At 37.0% G+C, this 22,921-nt stretch overlaps 2 protein-coding genes across 2 annotated transcripts in view; one reads left to right on the forward strand and one right to left on the reverse strand.

The window, feature by feature from the left end:
- The window catches only part of NT5DC1 (5'-nucleotidase domain containing 1), a 111,066-nt gene that overhangs the window by 72,992 nt on the left and 15,153 nt on the right, over positions 1-22,921 (reverse strand). Inside the window, exon 6 of the mRNA XM_074368465.1 lies at positions 21,891-21,972. Within this exon, the coding sequence (XP_074224566.1) occupies positions 21,891-21,972 (82 nt within the window). The remainder of the gene's footprint in view (positions 1-21,890; positions 21,973-22,921) is intronic.
- On the forward strand, positions 12,932-20,492 carry COL10A1 (collagen type X alpha 1 chain). The gene is made up of 3 exons (XM_010965452.3): positions 12,932-13,129; positions 13,666-13,834; positions 18,007-20,492. Exons 2-3 carry the CDS (start codon positions 13,681-13,683, stop codon positions 19,875-19,877), a joined length of 2,025 nt encoding a protein of 674 aa, XP_010963754.3. The 5' UTR covers positions 12,932-13,129; positions 13,666-13,680; the 3' UTR covers positions 19,878-20,492.

Below are 22,921 nucleotides of genomic sequence, written 5' to 3' on the forward strand. Positions count from 1 at the left end.
TCGTCTATATTTTTCTAGACTAGAGACATACCACATCTACAGTATTTTTCTCAGAAAATCACTTACTGAAACAATTAGGAACTTGTATGAGGATTTTCAGTATTAAATGCTGACCATAATCCTCAATCAGAAACATTCTCCTATTGGAAACTCCAATAAGGAAAATGTGGTGCTAGTTATTATTGTAGGAAAATAACTTTTCCTTGAATTCAAATGTCAAATATAAACTTCTGTTAATAATTTATAAAACCTTTTCAAGTAAACCTAGAATTACTGTAAAAAGAATGATCACTTATCTCTATTACAGAAAAGTCATCAAAAGGAAAATTTAGTGAAACATTATCTACCATCATTCAAAGAGGTGCCAAGTCTTTTCTTGAATATACAGTGGCTTAGAGTCCCACTGGGAAGTTGGGAAAAGAATAATAACAATAACTTATTGGGTCTCAATGAGTTATTTTTAAAACCAGTCTTTCTTGGCTAGATGACAGCTGCAGACGACACATAACACGCTGTACCTCTGGAAAACACATAACTATAAAACCAACCTTTAAAGTACATAAGAAATGCTGCAACTCAACAATGACAACAACAACAACAAAAGACAATGCAGTAAAATATGGGAAAAGATACAAACAGGCATTCGAGAGAAGAGTAAGCACAACTGGCCAAAAGACATATGAAAATATGTTCACCCTCATTAGAAATCAGGAATATGCAAATAAAAATCTAACAAGACGGCATTCTATAATCACTGATTGATAAACTTTAACATTTAAATGACTGTGATTCTTATGCTTTGCTGCTAAAACATAAAATGGCTTTAGCAAACAATCTGGCATTATCCAGTAAAACAGAAAATTTCACTCCTAGGTATACTCCCTAGAAAATTTCTTTTGTGGGTAGCCAGGAAACATGTAACAGACTATTTCAAGCACCTTTATTTTGAATAGCAAACAAATAAAAATGAGCTAAATATCCATCAGCAGATGAACAGAGGAATTCTGGATACACCAGGGGAAACATGAATGAACAATAGCCACACACATAGCATGGACAAGTCTCAGAAACATAATGGTGCATCAGAAAAGCAAGTTGCAAAAGCTCTTGCGGAAAATGCCAATACAGCACTGGAACCTGGCGTCCAAGCTCTCAGCTCTGCCACCTACTGGCTTATTGAGCCTGTGCAATTCTTTAACCTGCTGGGCTTCAGTGTCCTATCATACAAAGAGTGATACTGTCACAGGAGGTTCTGTGGATCAAATGAGAAAAGCAAAGTACCTGAGGCACAGAAGACACAAAACAAATCCAAGTCCGGTATGAAGACAAAGCTGAATCAGATCTAATTAGTGACAATCACAGAATGCTATTTAAAAATGACCAACAGCAACTCAAGGGCCTTATTAGGGTCTCAAAGACAGACAATTTTTATACAAATGGCTGTTACCTTGACAATGACTTAATATTTATAATGTCACTTAAGGAAAACAAAGATATACTCCTATTTCTCCCTTTCCTCCCATGACAATAAATATCTAAAGAACCACAGCTCTTAAAATGCCCCACATATGTACTTTTCAAATGGAAAATCAGATCTTAAAGTGCTTTTTAAATTTAAGCTAAGGGCTCTTTATTGTCATACAAAATGTTTTTTAAAAATTCTGATAAATTTAATCAATACTGCAAAGCCAAATGCCTTTTAAAAGCAGTTCAACACTGTTCTATTGTAGCATACAATATGCATTAAAATGTACAAGAATTTTGATGTATCAGAACTGAGGGTAAAATAAGATATAAGAACAGATGGTTCTCAAATACAGTTATTTCTCAACAGTACTGTGAAGTCAGCTTTTAAAAGGTGTTATCCAAAACATAATAATTGCATTACCCAAAATCTACACAAGTTTAATCAACATTTGTACTAAATAACAGAATTTTAAGTCTTCAGTCACTTACAAATTGTTATTAGTAGACTGAGAGCTTTCCTTCCCCAAAAAAACATATTTGGTAAGGTTGGTTGTTTCCCAAGGGCTACAAAACTCTTAATATTTCCCCCTTAAATTCTCCTACCAGAATTTTTGCCAAATAATTATTTCCTCATTATATGTGTATTTTTATATTTGCACTAATACTTACTATACGCGTACCTCTATTTTTTGTAACTGCACTATTTTATCTATTTTATCTGTCATATATGATCAATAATGTCTTTTACTAAATTAATCTTTAAAAGCTTTTCTTGGCTTCTGTTTATGGGTTGCAAAGTTAAAACGCAATTATAAACTAAATTTACCAATGGAGAAATAAAGGTTAATGGAAAAAATCAAACCAAAAGCAGGACTGGAGGCAAAATGGAAAATACCCCAATATCTAATCTTATTCTCTTAACATCATAGTTGTAATCAAGGGCACTCCTCTGTCACTTTTAACACATGCTAAAATATAAAATTCTACACAAATCTGAAGATCCAAAAAATGAAATTCCGAACACATCCTACTAGTATATGTAAATGAGTGTTATTTTTTGCAAAATCAAGCATAAATTCTAATGCCATTCCATCAGCTCCACTCAGAAATTACATCTAAATACTAAACACAAATAATAAAACTGCTATGTACTCAAAATTAAGAAGTGGCGTTATATCAATAAAACTGTATACTGGAACACAACTTTTTATAAAAACAATACTGAACTTAGATTTGGAGGAAAAAAAATTCTTTGATAAGCATGCTAGTCCTAGTTTAAAATAGGATAATACTAAATTTAAAGTGAATTTTAAGTTTTCACACGATATTTGAGTTCTTTATGATGTATTTGACAACGGAAAAATGATTTTTCCATTTGAAGGGCAGGGGTAAACTAAAGATAGGGGTTAGGTAAATTATTAGCTCAGAGTTGAGTTACTTTGAACATATTAAATCTAAGGAGATAGTAGGATTTGAAGAAGTTGGTCAAAGGTCACTTAGGATATAATAGCAAGAGATTCAAATGATGATTTCACAAAAAGCTCTCTGCCTTTTCTTTAAAAAAAGAAAAATCAAACTCTCTGGAGTTGAGAATCCCACATTAAAGTTTCTACATTTCTGAAAAAAAAAACTTTTTTCAGAACAAATAGCTCTCATAAATTTTACTACAGCTTATCCATTGTTAGGATTAAAATATTAGTAATAATTCAAACATCTCTCACAATATCGAGAATTTTTTAGTCATGCCACCCTGCCTTTCAATCATTATAAAAGAACATGATGGGCTAAAAATAAGCATGTTAGACACTTCTTCAGTATAAAAGCAAACATATCAACATTAGCACTGTTTGCTTTTTCAATTAGCTTCTTTTTTAATTAGCAATTTCTAAACCCACCCATGCTAGAACTGAAACAACATGGCTCTTTCAAGAGCAAAGAATGAAAACAGCTTCCTTCAGTTTCAAAAGATCTGGGAAGCAAGTGTAGGGAATTACACTTTCATACAAACTCTTAACAAAGAACAGCCAACACAGTAGTTCGGAATTAAATAGTGCTTTACTTAAATAATACTGGGTCCCTTGTAAATCCTCAAGAAATACATCCATAGAAAATAGCTTTACCATCACCTACTGTGTGATCTTGGCTAGGATGCTTAACCTCTCTGGGTCTCAATTCTTCATGTCTAAAGATGTGAATAATAACAGTACCTATCTCATGGGGCTGCTATAAGAAGTAAATGAGATAATGCAAATCTCTTTACCGAGCACACAGTAAAAGCTTAAAATATGTTAGCTATTCAGGTGGATATTTTCTAACAGATTTCAGAGCTCTGAAAGACACCTGGTTTTCCACACAAATATATAGGCACAGTAAATAAGAGTATTTGTGAAAACATGAACAGGGATGGGTATGCTGATCCACAGCCCAGAGTAGTGCCTGAAGCATAGCTAAAACATATCTCTTTTGAATTAAAGAATAATGAGGCTAGAGTATTTAGTACAACTTGTGGAACACAAAATCGTATTATATCATTCATTATGTAATAGAATGGTACATTACCTCTGGTTTTCATGGGAAAAAGTTAATTCTGCCCAAACATATCTTTGCTAAATACAGGTTGTGTGTGTGTGTGTGTGTGTGTGTGTGTGTGTGTGTGTGTGTGTGTGTGATTGTTATCCAGAGGACTAAGTTAGAGTCATTAAAAAAAATGGGTTTGTGTCTGCTTCAGACAAAATTTAAATATCAGTTTCTGGTACTTACTAAGATTAGTATTTCTTGCAGCTCTAATATTCATTTTTTTGTGATACTGAATGTAATTCTCTAATTTTTCATCTTAACAAACTTGAATGTTCTAAAATATCTATCTAGTACTCACTTTTCAAATGGTAACAACTTCTGTTCCCTTTAAAGGTCATATATTTCCATTCAGGAGAGAAGATGCTAACAAGTCTTTGGGGCAGGGTAAGAGTCAATAACTGCTGTCAGTAGTCTATCAGCCCATTTGTATTTCCTGGCATGTGTGTTGAATACATTCAGGATTTCAATGAATTGATATATCAACAAGTAAACAAGGTATGGACGGGTGAACAAATCTGGAAAATGAAGCACAGGCTTGTCTAAAAAGCTATTCATTGCTCTAGAACTGTACAGCTCAGGTTTCTGAGACATTTAAAGAAACCTCTTTAAATTCCCAAGAGTCTGGGTTCCTCTTCTTTTTTTGATTTTTCCCTCCACCCAGCCCCTATCCTGCACCCATTCCCCTTAACTCTACACCTCCGACAATGGCTACCTTGAGAAACACTGTCTTTGGAAAATCTAACCCTGAAACTGTAACTTGATTGCCAGTAGGACAGCTGGACACGCACAGACAGCAGAACAGGAGCCACACTTAGTCTCTTGTGAAAATGGCTTTGGGAAGCAGTTGTTGATGCTGTGACTTCTGCATGAATTCAGGGTTATTTTAAGGTAAGACAGACTGAAAAGACCCAGATTCAAACCAACACTGTGCAAAAGGACCCACCCCTAAATGCCCACAAGTCTGAGGCAAAATGCCCACACTCAATAAATACTGAAATCTGGTCTCCTAAAGCTCTTGATTTCTTCATTCAGCAAATATTTACAAGGTCCATGATTTGTACCAGGTACCACCTGTGCAGAGTGGAGTTTTGGTGATAAATAACCAATAGTCCTTGAGTTACATTCAGGAATGGGTATAAAGTGTGATGAGAGGACACCATCTGATGATTTGGAAAATGATTTCACGCCAGAATCCATGAATTCTGGATTCTAAAGGAGCCAGAACAAAGGTCCTAAGAGGCTGTTTGCCATTTCCCTCCTCCATAAGACTAAGATCATCAGTAGGTTGGCAGCATCTAACCCAGCAACGGGCACACAGTAGAGACTCAAGTTCCACAAACATCTGAGAAGACTGGAGCTATGAAGAGATTCAAGTATAACATCAGAGATGTTTACGTCAACATCAGTGTGGTCATCACCATTATTCTCATTTACTGAGCATTCCCAGGCACTGTTCTAACACTTTATATATATTTCACCCTCCAAGGCTCCTAACAAATAAAAATAAGAGAAAACATGGGAGCACCAGAGCACGTCTACATTTCAGCCTTATTAGCATCACAAGGGGCAAGATTTATTTTGACATAGGTGATAAAAGACAACTGAAAGAAGCTTAGCACTAAGGTTACGGGGAGAACACCACTATTAATAGTCATTATATCTTTGTGGTGCATACCTTTTATTTTACTTTTTATTTTGTACATTTCCTCTAAATAGTAATTCCCTTTAAAATCTGAAAGCAAGTAAACAGACTTTAGGGATTTCACCAATGAGGAAACCAGGGTGCAAGAGGGCCAGGTGACCTGTGATGGGCAAGAGGAAGGAGCTAGAGATGGCAGGAAGAGTGGTCTTTTAGCATCGGTCCACAGTTAGGGGTAATAGGTAATTAAGGTCTGTTTGCTGGGTCTGTCCCAGGTGACCAAGTTGTTTGATCAAAGGCTAAGTGGACTAGGGCCCAGCATTACTTAAACTGAAAACTCTGGGATGTAGTCTAATTGTTGAGATGAGTAAATTAAATAGCTGCATGAGTTATCAGTGTTGAAGGCAGGTTTCTTGGTGGTCTGTTGCCACTCACAGAAACTGTACTTTTTACCTTCTATGTACTTCGTATCCTTCAGGTAGGGAGCAAAGAGATTTAGCATATGTAGAGTTTTCTGCATAGGATAATAAATAGGGGGGCAAAGAGATTTAAGTAAAAGGCATCACCCTGTGACTTCCCTAATTAACACTTTAACTCTCTAATTACTCCTTCCAACTTAGCAGGGGCTGCACACAAAAGCTGAACTTATAAATAAAGTAGAAACGTGTTTGAACGGCCGAGAAACTGTTGGGTGGCCAAGATCCTTAAAGATCTTAGGTCCAGGAGCCAAGAAGCTCTATATTTTTATCCGGCAGGTTACTATGGAAAGACAGTGATGTCATCAAGCATCTGAGGCACAAAACAATGAGTTCTTTAAGTCATGTGGCAATTTATGGGTAAGAGAAAATAGAATTATAAATCCCTTGTTCAAACTTTCTAAATGACTCTCAGTTTTTCTTGACCTGGCCTGAAATTTTAAGTGTTTTCATCAACACCTGTTTTTATGCATGAATTTCTCCTTTCAGGACCTCAGCAGGTATCTAACCACTAAGCCACATTAGACTATTTACACAAATAGATTATTTTTAGCTCTTAGGCTCTGTAATAGCATCTACAAATGTTCTTTAGAAACTTTTTCAAGAGGAATGAGGTACAGCTAGGTGGTGGTGGAAGCTGTGGGTCTTCAGGTGCCCTACATAAACTTCTGGGCACTTTCCCCATTTCCACTGCTGAAGACTGAAGGATTAGAGGAAAAGGAAAGTCAGTATCCTGCCGGGTAAGAAGATGAACACATTAGCTCAGTCCGTGGCATTTTCCTTCAACGGGCTCCCTCACCAACAGCTCTTCAGAAATTTAGCTCGATTAAACCTTAGGGAATGAGACACATAACAGAGGAACTAGTGTCCTCATCTAAAGAATGATGTGACTGATCTAGATAACTTTTAATGTCCCTGAGAGCTTTGAGTCTATGAAAGAACAATACCCCGAATCAAAAATTAATAAATCTTAAAAGAAAATTTTAAACGTGAAAAAACTCCTTGTGAGCAAACTAAAAAGATAAATGACAAACTGGGAAAAACACGTGCAAACTAGACCACAGTAAAGAGGTTTATATGATGCCGAACACTTCTAGGAGAAGTGGGCTAGAAATGTGGTCTAACCTATAGGAAAAGATGCTCAACCACACACTTAGTAAGAATGAAAATGGCAACTAGACCAAGATTCCAATTTGCACCTTTAAGATGAGCAAAAATCTGAAAGTTCAATAAGATCTAAACAACACATCCTGTTGGGGAGGCCGTGGGGTAACAGGCACTCTAACACAGCGCTGGTGGAAATGTAAAACAACACAACATCTATGGAGGGGAATTTAATGATATGGAACAAAATTACACATGCATTTACCTTTTGACCCATGAATCCATGTTCCAAGAATCTCTCCCAAAGATTCAGGCAAAAGTAGATATACACACAAAGTTATCACTGTAGAAATATTTGTATTATCAAGAGAGGAAATAGCACAGATGCTCATCAATAGGGAAACTGTCGAAAGTACGACGGCACATTCACACAGCGGAGTGCTATGCAGCTGTAAAAAGGAACGTGGACCATCTTTCCATGATGTTAGGCAAAGAACGCCAGATAAAACTGTTCCATAAAAAGGGGTAGAATAAAATATGTATATTATGATGCCATTTATCAAAGAAATTGGAAGGAGGTATGAATGAGTACCTATTTTTAAAAATTATTGAAGGAAAAATCAAAAACATTTTTTTAAGTAATACAATATTGTAAATCAACTATACTTCAATAAAAAATGCTTTTTAGAAAAGGTTACTTAGAGAAGGAAGGTGAAACACAGGGTGAAAAAGTCATTAATGGAAGCCAGGTTTCTCTGAATATTCCTTGTTTTCTAAGTCTGACTTGGGAGATATGTAATGTATGCTGGAGCTGGCTTGTACCGGCCTTGGTAAAGGTTCAGGTGTTTTGTGAGCTGGTGGTCTTGACCCTTGCAGCTTGAAACTGATCACGGTGGGACTATTTACATCATGGATTTCAGCATACAGACCTCCCTAACCCTTAAATAGCATTTATCAGCACACTATGGGAACTTTAGGAAAGTATCAAACAAAATTACATTTAAAAAGAGCATTTCCAAAAATTGAAAGCAAAATGACACAGACCTAACAGTGAATTGAGTGGGTAGCATTACTACATAGAAATGAACCTGTTCAAGGGACTGTAAGGCACAGCAATTTGACTATAGAGATTCAGTGAAATACCAAAAGGATTGCAAAAATAATCTTGAACCTTTTCCAGTACTGTGGTGTGAATGTCGTAATCGTCATGCTTTTTGAGAAATTGAGGGTCATGGAATAAAGCAAATGAAGAACTATATTACTGTCATGAGAATGAGATTTTTAGTATAGGACTAAGAAGCTAGAGATACAAGTTGGAACGTCATTAAGAAAATACTCCGTGGTCCTCAGTGTGAACTGGATGTATTAGTATGTAGTTATGATGTTATATACTTAATTAACACTGCATGCTCTCTCCACTGAAAAAGCCTAGAAACAATGACCAGTTCAGGACAATGACCAGTTCAGGAGCCATGCACACTCCTGAGGACCCAGACACCCAGACTGTGGTCTCCAACTTCTATTTCCCACAAAAGGAACCAAGACTCCCCGATTACAGATCTGGGTCAGGGAAAACACAAACTACTGAAAGGAAGGATGCTATAAAAGACTCCTGGGATCATATCAAAAGGATTCAGAAGCCAACATGAAGAGGCTCCTGCTGACTAAAAATGGGGGAAAAATCTGAGCAATAATAAGAATAATAACTACCACGTTTGAAACACATAAAACACGTTTAAATCCATGAGTTCATAATGCTACTGAAATACTTCACTGTGCCATGTCTGGAGGGTGCAAGGAAGCAAGCTTATTATTTTAAATGCTGGCAAAGGCATCTAGCCTGCTTTTTCTATACAAACTGTACTTCAGGGTAACCAAATAGTTGATGGAGTACTTTTCTTTATAGAAATAATCTAGTTAATAAGCAAAGGAGGAATGCTAGAATTAAGATATCCAGGGAATGATCATTCCCAGTAAACCACGAAGAGAAACAACCAGCAACAAAAGGTCTCCTGATTGAAATATACCACACCACTGTCTATAAGGGATTCTTGACCAAAACGTATTTGTGTGTGTGTGTGTGTGTGTGTGTGTGTGTGTGTCTCAAACCTGAATCACACTGAACCTCTAGCTCTGACTACCAAGTAACAGGAAATATAGGGTACAGGGAAGCATGTTAAGTGGCAACAAAATCCAAATTGTAGGAAATGGTATAAGAGAGATGACCTAGTTTCTCAACACACAAGCTGCAAAGGGGAAAAAGAGACATGGATAAGAAATCTACATAACAGGGACAGATTAATTAGGGGAAATTCATGAATCTAAGTTGAACAAACAATAATAACAAAAAAAGTATGAATATGTATGCATGTGTGTGTATACTACATATGTGCCTGTATATCTCTATATGTTTGTGTGTACATATATGTTCATGTACATGTGTGTACATATATATTTATATGTGAGTGTGTGTGTACACAAATACATAAGATAATGGGAAATGTGAACATGAATTAAAGCATTTGACAATATTAAGAAATAGTTAATTTTTTATGTATGATGAAGACACTGTTTTAAAGGAAAAGAACTCCTTACCTCCTGGAGAAGTACACTGAAATGTGCACAGGTGAATTGGCACAATTTATGGGATTCGTTATAAACATTGGGAGCTGATGAATGGAAGGACTGAGTGACAGTGACTTGAGATGCTTAAGTTGGGCAGTGGGTACAAAGGCATTCACTGTAACCATTCTCTCTACTTCTATAGGTAAGACTAAATTTCTCTACAGTAAAGTTAAAAACCAAATGAACAAAACCAACAAAAATATGTATCTAATATTAACAAGCTGGCAATAGAACACTGATACCAGACTAAGACATTCCAACTTAGAAGTCCATCATGATCACCTGAGGAGCTTTTTCAAAACAGAGTCTCTGAGCCAACACTACCTTAATGAACCTCATAGACTGAAGAGCTGTGTCATATCCCTCAGGACTGGGAGTGAGGAAGGAAGGCTGAGGACCACTGTTTAAATACCATAAGGGTGGGGGCTGTACAGTATTCATCCAGTTGTTCGTCTCTATGCCTGACACACAGGAGGTACTCAAGAAATAGTTGGTGAATTAATGAATGACCCTGGGAAGTGAAAATGAATAGGTGAGCTTAACAGCAGCTCAAACGCTCGATGTGCAAAAAACAGCATTCATATTTGATACTCAAAAATCACTTAGGTTACTGAGTTTAAAGAGCATGACTTTCTGTTTTTTAAGTAGAATGGGTTTTCATCATAAAGCCACAGACTAGTCACTTCAAACAGCTACAAGTAAACTCCTAGAATAAAAATAGTTTTAAATAAACAATTGGGTGGGGTGAGGCTAGCAAATATTCTGATTCTATAATCTGTTTTGAAGACAGTGCTTCTTATGTGACTAACAAAGAAAACAGTAGTCAAATTCCTTGTGCTGAAATAAGTACACTATTTGCAAACAGGGTTGAACATCCAAGGCGTATTCAATAAAGACACCACATTTCCCAAAGTGAAATGGGAATATAGAATGACAAATACCCACATATATTTACACGTCCCCAAAAGAAGGCATATGACCACCTGGTATGGACTTTTGTCTCTAATAATTACCAAGTGGAGCCAAGCCCACTGTCTCACCACAGGAAACAGCAAAATACCTCAAGCACAAGAATAATCTAATTTTAAAGCTGGGAGGAGCTTGGAAACCTAGTCTAACCTTTCCATTGTGTTGATGAAAAAACAGATACCTAGAGATGTTAAAGTGAAAAATTCTGGAAATAGTTGGAATAGCCACAGACGAACACGTGGTCTACACAGGTGCCCAGAATGAAGAGCTGAGAATTACTCTCTGAACTTCTGAGTGAATGGTATCTCACAGGGTATCAGTCTCGATTACAAACAGATAAGGGTGTGTCTAGGTGTGTGTAACCATATATACACACAAGACTAGAATATGCACTTCCAATAACTCCTTTTAAAAAAAATTCTTCAGCCTAGCATTTAAGGGCATCCACAATGTTGCATCACTTACTCTTTTCCAAATCTTTTCCAAATGAACCATAAATAGATGGAAGGCAGCCATGTCTCTCCCTCATCTTTTGCGGTCTCTTACGGATGTAGTAGAGGACATAGTATAACCACAAATGCTGGTCCACAGATAATTTCCAAATGATGAAAGAAAGATTCGAAAATGTAACATAAACTTTCAAATTCTGTTCATCTGAGCTGATATAAGAGCCATATTTCATGTGTATCTATGAGTATTATATAGAAGTAGATTTTAAAATATGGCAACCGATAAAAGATTTAAAATTGAGTTAGGAGAAAGGGAGGCAGTGAGGTGAGTTATCCATTCACCTTTCTGCAAAGTGCCACACAAGGCTTAGTTCAAAATACATGCAGAAAATTACATGCAGGGGAGGAAGAAGGGAAAAGAAAAAGTACAAACCCTTATTTCACCCACTTCATTCAATTATTTCAATTACTGATCCATCCTGAATCCATATTACTTTAGTTCTGCAGAGATTTTTTAAAAAAGATGCACCTATGTCTATTATGGACTTTTCCTTCTCACCTACTTCACCTGTACAGTTGATAGGATTTAGCTCTAAAATAATAAAATTAAATAAGAATCAAAATTTGGCTTCTCAACTTCCTGTTTTTATTAGATTCCTTAGGATCTTGAAAAATTATTTTAAGAGTCTCCTAATATTGTTAAGGAGAATGCTAACCAGTGAAAATAACAAAGATAACATTTACTTCCATACTTGGGGTAGAAAAATATTTCTAACTGGGCTGATTTAAGATCCCTGAAGGAAACTGCAAGTTAAACCAGTAATATTTCTAAAAAGCAAAGTCTGAAGACTGTTTTTCTTCTGAAATGAATATAGCAACCTTATTTAAATGGACATGATATGATATTATCAAGTTAAGGGTTTTTGTACTCTCCACTGCAACTCTAAAGGAAAACTCAAAATTAAGCAATAAAATCTGAAGCCATTTACTGAATACAGTATAGTGCTGTAAACAATGAATTTAAATCCTTCAGGGTAATTATATTGCTAACTCTACTATTAAATTCATGGATGTCTTGCCTCTGTCTGGAAATTTTTAAATATTTAATATGCAAAAGCATGAAATATTTATATGCTAATATATTTTAAATTTCTTATTAAAGTCCGAGGACTGACTTACACTAAAATCCTAAAATACAAAATAGCATACCTACATTTTCATCATTATGTTTCTCTTGAGCCTAAAAATAAGAACTGAAATAAGCTATTTTCATACAAAATTTATAAATATTAATGGACACATTGATGGCTTTATGTAATAACTGAAGAATTTAGATGATGATTTAAAATCACACTCCCCTCCAAAGGCCTTTTCCTCTACTTTCATATACTACCAAATATTTTCAACCAAGTAACACAAGAATGTGCTTTATAAAAATATAAAGAGGGTAGGATCATCCCATTATGAACTAACCTAAACATGAGTAATAACTTCTAAAATAAAAGCACAGAAAAAGATGGTGCATGGTTAAAACTATTAATATACATTTAAGACAAAGAGTTTATTTTTCAATAAGAAAACAAGGAAAAGAGAGCCTGACCTGATCTTGTATGCCTGCCCAATAGAACTTTCCACCATAATTAGTGCTTTTCACCTCTGGGGCAAGGGGAGGAGCTTAAACTCAGGGTGACCTCATGTAGTAAGGGAGAAACAGTATAAATACTGCAGGACAGCTCTGGAGAGGGCACCTTCTGCACTGCTCACCTGGGCACAGAGGAAGGCAGAAAGCTGGTAAACTAACTCCAGGAAGTCCCAGCATCCAGGTAAGTCCATGACTTGATGCTCACTGGTGGACCTCCATGTTAGCTTATGGGGAAACAAGCTTCAATAAATTAACTATTTGTTTTCTTCAATTAAAAAAAAAAAAGCCTTTCCATTAAAATGCACTCAGAAAGTTTAATTTGTATCAGTCTACTAAAAACAGTCTTAATAAAACTGTATTTGTAAAAATATGTCCTAATCTGAATTTCAGTGTATTTGAGACTATTGGTAATTTCAGTCTATATCAAAGATCTTGAATTATTTAATACAGACATCCAACTACAGTTTCTGTGTTTCTTTTATTTCAACTACTTTGTTTTCACTGGATTACCTGGATGTGGTTTCCAGACACAACTAAGACATATATTCATATAATTATGAATTATAACTCTCATTAATTTATGGAATCTGTTCAGAATATATAGGATAAGGTTTATAAAAAGTAGATAACTATATAAAGAGTTCATCTGGGCAACATTAGAAAAACAAAACAGGCCAATAACAAAGCTCTATGAAATTATTCTTTTCTGTTTTTCAGACTCCACCTGAGAACATGCTGCCACAAATCACCCTTTTGCTGCTAACATCCTTGAACTTGGTTCATGGAGTGTTTTATACCGAGCAATACCAAACACCTACAGGCATAAAAGGCCCACCATCCAACACCAAGGCACAGTTCTTCATTCCCTACGCCATAAAGAGTAAAGGTAAACTGAACTATACATTTTGCTTTATTAACTAGTGAGTTGTTGCTTTCTACAATCTTAATGATCTCTTTAACAAAATGTTTTAATTTCTGTTTGGGGTTAAATTATCTTCAAACTCCTCAATTAGCCCATTTGAATGACTTACGGAAAAAGTAGGTCTGTTCAAGAACATTCAAATTCTTCACACACGTACAGCACAGAGATATACCTGAAGATTATTAGGAAACTTTAGGTGTAGAAATTTTTTTCCCTCAAATGATGCTTTTGCACAAATAACTACCCATAATCTAGAAATAGTAATCCAGTCAAATTAATTATGTTTATAATATTTTAACTAAAAAAATTGCCAATTGTCTATAAAAAGAATAGCAGGTTTGTATACCTAAATGCTGACATATATTTACTTTAAAAACTTACTCTGCTAGCTTACAAATACATACAAAATTGAGTACTAATTGTCAAATTAGATGCCCTCTGAAGAAATGTAACAGGCAAGCAAAGTAGCAGTTCTCACAATTTTCAATGCATTTTTGCTTGGTAGTTAAGTGCGCGGACTTAACTACCTCCCAGCAGCTCTGCAAGCCTTACTGCCTTCTCTGTGCTTTAGCGTCTTCATTTGTAAAACAAGGAGCACCTATTTCAAAGAGCTGTTCTGAAGCTTAAATGAGTTAATCTGTAAAGTGCTGAAGTGTTAGCTATTACTCCTACTGCTACTACGACGACTACTACACCGGCTCTCCTGCTACTACTACTTCTCACACTGTTTCCATCACTCCTCCTTCTATTATTACTACTACCACTTCTCTCCTCTTCCTCCTCTTCCTACTACTACTACAGTATTGGTGCTGTAGCCTCAGATAAGTTTTAACTTTTTTCTTGGATCTGTTCTTCATCTACTCAGCTTTCTTGGGTACTATGAAGAGTACTGATACAATGCATATAAAGTACTAACGGATTCTCGAAGAAGAGAGACTATTAGGTTTCATATTCATTAATCCCATTTAATAGCATCTGACACAAACTGCCGGTTACAGGACTGAATTACCCTGAATAATCTGAACTGACTGTAGGATTCAAATTTCTTTTCCATAGTATTATTTTCATTATGCATACATATTTTATCCTACAAATAGAGCTAAGAATATTTGCCATAAACTTTAAAAATTATGCTTGTGGAGACAACCATTTTTAGCAAATTAAATTTATAGGACTGCCTTCTTCAGAAGAAAGGTAAAATTTTTAATGTTTCATAAAAGGTAGCTTAATAGTCAAAAATAAATGCAAAGTACTCAACAGTCTTGAATGTCTCAAAATACAAATAAAATATGAGAAAGAAAAAGTTAGGAAGAAAAGAATAAAAAGAAGAAAACCTGCTACTTTACTAGAAGCAACAAGCACAATTTGACATGCTATGACAAGCAGCCCTGGGTCACACTTTCTATGATCACAAATTCAGACTCTCTGTAGCTTACCAAGACCATAACAAACCATCATGAATCAAAAATAAAATGCACCACTTTTAGAAGGTTAAAATGTTTTCTATCTTTTCACCATAATGTACTGCATCATTTTGGTTATTTCTGCAGAAAAAATGAAATATATATCTTTTTTAACAAATGAAAAATATAGTAGCTGTATTTTAACTATTAATCCACTTTACCTGATAATACAAGGTAGAAACTCAAATACATTATTATGCATTGGCAGTCAAGTGAAGAGAAAAGCCCACAATTTACACAAGCAAAACATTGAGCTGATAATAGATATACAAAGAATTCCCACGTAATCCCTAGGCACATCTGTTCAACACAGATTAAAAGAGAACTCAGCCAAAACACACTAAGTTATGCTGCAGAGGATTCCACAACTGGTGGGCACATGGGCGCCGCATTCTGACCCAGTCAACCACTTTGTCAGCATTTAAGAAACTTGTCTTCTGGGTAATCATTATTTTCTGAGGATGGTGCCACTCTATTAAGCTACAAACAGGGGCTGTCCCCCAAGGATACAACAGAAGTCACGTTCTCTCATACACTGAGAGGTAGAGCACTCAACAGGCTAACATTCCAAGTGATAGAGGTCTCCATCTTCAGAGTTCTAGTCTCAAATGTGCTCAACGCAGTCATTCTCAGCAAGACCTGCTTTTCCTCCCTACATTAACAGTTAAACAGATTTTCAACCAGACCAAGACAATTGTTTGGTATAGACATGATCTTTATAATAAGATCTTAAAGCAAACCCCAAAATGAAATGTAACTTCTAACTAGTATAAAATATAAAGATACCCAAGACTGAAATGATTTTCCTATTTCAGTATATCTGTTTTAATGATTCTGCTATGCATTTTATATTTCATTTGTCATCAAACGGTTTTCAAATATAAGTAACATCTCTATCTAAAAGTATGATATCAGCAACTATTGTTGGCTGACTATTTCTTAAATGCCAGTTAATTAATATGAAAGATTTTTAAAAATACATTAATATAACAACAACTAACAGTTAAAAGGAACTATACCCATAAAAATACATTTTCAAAGGCAATTTACAATTCATTTCAATTTCATTTAATAGTAATTTTATTTAAGTCTTCATTTTGATTTTTAAAGCCATTAAAGATTTAGTTAAGTGGAGTTTAAGTATATCAATATTTTTTGTACAGAAAAGATGTAGCTCGAGAAGTCATAGCTATAAGTCATTTTCAGGGTTTTGACCAAACTATTCAACTACCGTGACATCTACTAAATCTACCATTACTAAGAATCATTTTCTGACAGCATAAGAATCTAAATAGTATATTTAGGCATTCTAATTACATTTCTGAAAATTTATTAAACAGAAAATGATTTTTAATACAAATCCTGCAAGTAGATATTTAGAAACTTAAGTAATTTCATTACCATCTTTGCTAGTTACCTGAGAAAGACTATTTCATTTAGACATTTATAGAGATTATTGCCTAAAGATTCTCTGACATGGTAATAGTTCCCTAATGGTAATATCCTAACACCAGCAATACTCTCTCTGTTACCTCCCTCTTTGAATGACTAAAACTAAAACCCTGGACCCCTCTTAAAGCACTTATCACATGGACACTTGCTTTATTCCTTTTGTGACTGAAGCCCTTATAGGACGTGTCCTGCGCTTTCCCTATACTTGTGGCTCCACAGCACATTTCACATCACACGCACTGAACAAGTGATTTTTTGGTTTAAATTTATTACATCAGTAGAAGTATTTAGCTCTGATGAACCCATAGCTCTATGAAATCAACAATATCTACTTGCATTAATCAAAGAAAACTTTATAAAAGCACTTTACTATTTTATGTACCTTGCCCATTAGGTCTAATTCTCTAATTCCTTGTTTCAATTTCAAGTCAGTAACAGAGAATGTAAGAGCTAACACTATGTACTGAGGTCAAAAAATTTTAAAAATCAACCTAAATCTAACCTGTGTTCAGCAGGGCCAAGGCAGATGTAAATTAGAATAGACTGTATTTCTCCTTTATCTTATAGGGCAGTTTTTGTGAGGGAAAACTGTTACTTAAACTCATTCCCATTTACTCTCTACTTGATTCTTTCTTTTTCTATCAAATATCTTTTTCCCCTTTCCTTTCTAGGTAGATGATTTTCCTAAAATAAATGTGATAAATTTATATCCAATGCACTCTTATTCTAAATGAATTCTTCAACTCTGGCTTATTTTCACAAATCATTAGGATGTAATGAAAGTATTATGGTAACCATGGTCTTATGAAATCATCTACTCTAGCAGTTTTTCACTTTTTACTTAAAAATTTTGTTACTGAAGTATAGTCGATTTACAATGTTGTATTAATTTCTGGTGTACAGCATAGTGATTCAGTTATACATATATATTCTTTTTCATAGTCTTTTTCATTATAGGTTATTACAAGGTATTGAATACAGTTCCCTGTGCTATACAGTAGGACCTTGTTGTTTATCTATTTTATATATAGTAGTTAGTATCTCTGGCAATGTTTTCTAAAAATATAAAATGTATTGTCTGAAACCATTTAAGATGAGTCTGCCAAAATGGACTGACTGAAACTGCAATGTCTTGTCCTCATTTATGCTGTGAGAAGCAATGATTCTTTAACATTACTAACCAACCTCCCCTCTGGGTGTGTGTACTGTGCATGTCTTTAGGTATAGCAGTAAGAGGAGAACAAGGTATTCCTGGTCCACCAGGCCCTGTTGGACCTCGAGGGCACCCAGGTCCTTCTGGACCACCAGGAAAACCAGGCACTGGAAGTCCAGGACCCCAAGGAGAGCCAGGGTTGCCAGGACCGCCGGGACCGTCAGCCACTGGGAAGCCAGGTTTGACAGGACTCCCAGGAAAACAAGGAGAGAGAGGACCATCTGGACCAAAAGGAGATATCGGACCAGCTGGTTTACCAGGACCACGGGGCCCACCGGGGCCACCTGGAATCCCTGGCCCAGCTGGAATTTCTGTTACAGGAAAACCTGGACAACAGGGACCTACAGGAGCCCCAGGACCCAGGGGCTTTCCTGGAGAAAAGGGTGCACCAGGAGTTCCTGGTATGAATGGGCAGAAAGGGGAAACGGGATATGGTGCTCCTGGCCGCCCAGGTGACAGGGGTCTTCCAGGCCCTCAGGGTCCCATGGGACCACCTGGCCCTCCTGGAGTGGGAAAGAGAGGTGAAAATGGGCTTCCAGGACAGCCAGGCATCAAAGGTGATCGGGGCTTTCCAGGAGAAAGGGGGCCAACTGGCTCACCAGGCCCCCAAGGTCCTCCAGGGGAACAAGGACCAGAAGGCATTGGAAAGCCAGGAGCCACTGGAGCCCCAGGCCAGCCAGGGGTTCCAGGGACAAAAGGTCAGCCTGGGGCTCCGGGAATAGCAGGGCCCCCAGGTGCTCGTGGCTTTGGGAAACCAGGCTTGCCAGGCTTGAAGGGACAAAGAGGACCTATAGGCCTTCCAGGGGCTCCAGGTGCCAAAGGGGAACAAGGCCCAGCAGGCCATCCTGGGGAACCAGGTCTCACTGGACCCCCTGGAAATATGGGACCCCAAGGGCCAAAAGGCATCCCAGGCAACGATGGGATCCCAGGGCCTAAAGGTGAGACAGGGCCAGTGGGGCCTGCAGGATACCCTGGGGCTAAGGGAGAAAGGGGCACCTCCGGGTTAGATGGAAAACCAGGGTACCCAGGAGAGCCAGGTCTCAATGGTCCCAAAGGTAACCCAGGGTTACCAGGCCCAAAAGGTGACCGTGGAATTGGAGGACCTCCTGGTCTCCCAGGCCCTGTGGGCCCAGCAGGAGCTAAGGGATTGCCTGGACATAATGGTGAGACTGGTCCAAGAGGTGCCCCTGGAATACCAGGTACCAGAGGCCCCATTGGACCACCGGGCATTCCAGGATTCCCTGGATCTAAAGGGGATCCAGGAACTCCAGGTCCTCCTGGTCCTGCTGGCATAGCAACTAAGGGCCTCAATGGACCCACTGGGCCACCAGGGCCTCCAGGTCCAAAAGGCCATGCTGGAGAGCCTGGCCTCCCAGGGCCCCCAGGACCCCCAGGGCCCCCAGGCCAAGCCGTCCTGCCAGAGGGTTCTGTAAAGGCAGGCCAAAGGCCTTTTGTTAGTGCCAACCAGGGAGTAACAGGAATGCCTGTATCTGCTTTCACTGTTATTCTCTCTAAAGCTTATCCAGCTATAGGCAGTCCCATCCCATTTGACAAGATTTTATATAATAGCCAGAAGCATTATGACCCAAGAACTGGAATCTTCACCTGCAAGATACCAGGAATATATTACTTCTCCTACCACATACATGTGAAAGGGACCCATGCTTGGGTGGGCCTGTATAAGAATGGCACCCCTGTAATGTACACCTACGATGAATACGTCAAAGGCTACCTGGATCAGGCTTCAGGTAGCGCCATAATCGATCTCACAGAAGACGACCAGGTTTGGCTCCAGCTGCCCAATGCAGGGACAAACGGGCTGTACTCCTCTGAGTATGTCCACTCCTCTTTCTCAGGATTCTTAGTAGCTCCAATGTGAGCATGTTCCCAGCCAGCTAGTATCATTCTGCTTGAAAAGGCCTCCCCCAACTCCACCCTGCCCCACAAATGCACATGGAAGTAGGCTGAAAAAAAATGTGACTAATTTTAGTTTTCCAAAATACAGACCCGGGCTGTCAGACATGGGAAAGAATATGTGAAGACCCTAGAGAGTTTCTGGTCAGCAATCCTAAGTCTCTTTAAAGTTTTCTGTGAATTCCTTCAGTATTTGCAAATTTCACCATAAAAGTCCTGCTAACCTAAAAAAATGACCACCAAAAACCCTGAAATGTGACACCAAATTATGTTAAATTTGATGTCAGAAATTCAGCATTTCCTTTTAAAATAAGCCTGTTTCTAACAATTAGCAGGAGAATTTCTAGGAAACATCTAGGAGGTGATGTGTGTCTTTATGGGACTTAACTACTTGAATATTCAAATTTAAAAGACACTGTGTATCCTAAGATCTTTCTGATGGTGCATCACTCCAAGGCTGAAAGAGCCCCCTTCATCAGTATATATTCAAGTATACAGGTGCATATAGACTTTTTACAGCTTTCATAAAAAACCCAGAATATTGTGCTAAAATTAATCGGAAATGCAAGGTGCTTTAGTCATGAACCTTCTCAAACTTTTCTGACTGCAGAAAAGCTTTCTATACACCCTTTACAACCTGGAAATGGGTGTCTGACCTATTTTATTTATTTAACGCAAATGTGATTAATTTGCTTAAATTCCTTATTGACTCATGTAATACAATCTTATGGGTTTACAGAGTATTAGCATATATACCTTGGGCTTCCCATTTCAGTAAAATTATAACTAATGTCAAGGGTTTCAAAATCTGACTAGAAATGAAAAGATATTATTTATTAACGCTCTGTACTGTATTTTAATGTTGCTGTTTAAACCTTTTAAGCTGTGCCTCACAAAATGTTTTACCTACTCTTTATTTACAATGCAATAAAATAACATCAATAGATTATAATGCTGAATTTATTTGACACCAGCAATTTGCTATTCTCAACCAATCTTTTAAGGCTTTTCATTTTACAAAGTTAATAAAAAGTAAAATGATAAAGTGGCGGGGAGCTTTGACAGGTGTCATGGATACGCCCCTCTATTGGAGATGGGCATTCCCACCACCCAAGCACTCAGGGTGCACTGTGAGAGCTATCAATCAGAACCACATGCAGTCTACGAGCCAGGCTTGGGGGCTGGAAACTGGGAATAGAAAAGTAAGACCATCACCCGACAGCAGTGGTTTTCTTCCGGGAGGGAAAGAAGCAGGTGGCAGAAAAATATGTAGTTTGAACAAATATTCCACAGTTACTATTTGTTGCCTTGACTTGTTTTTAGTCATAATATTTAGGATTATTATGATGGCTTAAATTCCATTAAAAGGAAGGCAAGCAATTTTTATGTCAATCAAAAGGCAACATTTTTCCCAGCTGAAAAACACTACTCTTGAACATCCATCAGTCCACTGGCTGAATAAGGACAGTCTGGCTCAAGTCACCAGAGTAACATACTATAAAGGCACCTCTTTATTCCTCAGAAGCAATCTCTCTGTGTGACCCAAGCAGACATGTGGATGGAACCATAAAACCCTAGGCTTGGTTTGGTGATATCTCTGACCCTATTCTGGGTGAGCCAGTCTTGTTTTTAAGCAACAAGAGTGAGATTTTCACTTTCCCTACCTTTCTTTAATTACTACAGTAATGGTTACAGGTGTCACCAACCCTCTTTCCCAAGGCAGGAAACAGCAAATTCTGGGGAACCCACAAAATGATTCTACTGGTAGGCATGCACAAGACAGCACATCTTAGAATACTGGCAATTATGGCCATGAAATAGGCATGAATAAAAGAACTTCTTAAAATATAACCAGTATCAACATTATAGCAACATTTAAGACCAAATTAAGAAACACAGAAAAACAGATCACTTCTAAGTAATTCAGTAGACACACAGCACTTAACAAATATGTAAAGTCTCTCTTCATATTACTCACCCTTAAAAGCTGACATTTTATAATTATATTGTATACCAGCAACTATATCCTTCCAAAAATCAAATGGTTTTTGACCGTTGTGCTAAAAAAAAAAAAAATCCAAATGTAACACATGTAATAATTCTGCTTTTAAGCATAGTAGAAAACACGTGGCAAATAACTACAATATTACTATATTCTAAAATAGAGACTCATATTTTAAAAAATGTAACAGATTAATAAACTTCTCATTCTTCTAAATGTGATTTTAGAGAGAAATCCTCCATGAAAATCACTGCTAGAGATAGACTGTTATACACATAAGACTAAATATTAATATAACTCATATAGCCCAAATAAAATTAAAATTTCTACTCATTATAAAGGCTAAAAATTATAGAATATTTTAAACCCAAGAGTAAATCTATAATGTTATAGCTTCCAAGATACCAGATTGTGCCACTTCATGTACCATGGCACTGATGGGGCTAAGAGGCCTGAAGCCTCAACACCTCAAAAGCTGGTTACCTTAGAATTCTGTGCACAATTACCTGAATTTCAATATAAAAGAGCAGCAAGTCTCTATAGGAGAGATGCAAGAGATTCTAAATCCAAAATTCAAATCATTTTTATTAAGATTTTTTTTAACCAGAAAGCAAATAAACATGACAACACATAAGCCTACAACCCTGTGCTCCCTTGGAAACATTAATCAGTGTCCTTCTATCCAAATGAAGACCAACTACTAGATATTTGTATCTAATAATACAAACTCTGAAATATTTAAAGCCTGATGCGTTTGCTTATAGTCACTATAGAGTGAGAAACTGACTCCATCTTATAATAGCAACGTCTACAAACCAGAACTATTGCTCAACAGAAACTTCCACAAACACATGACTGCAATTCTGATTCAAAAATTATCCATTATCTATGTTTTACTAGAAACATGATCATTGAGATTTTGAAAGACAACACATGCAAAAAGGAAAGTGATTCTGACATAAAACCAGTTTATGTTCATAGGTCTTAAGTTCCAAGTACAAACTGAT

The sequence above is a fragment of the Camelus bactrianus genome, chromosome 8 (assembly GCF_048773025.1).
Source record: "Camelus bactrianus isolate YW-2024 breed Bactrian camel chromosome 8, ASM4877302v1, whole genome shotgun sequence".
Lineage (NCBI taxonomy): Eukaryota > Metazoa > Chordata > Mammalia > Artiodactyla > Camelidae > Camelus > Camelus bactrianus.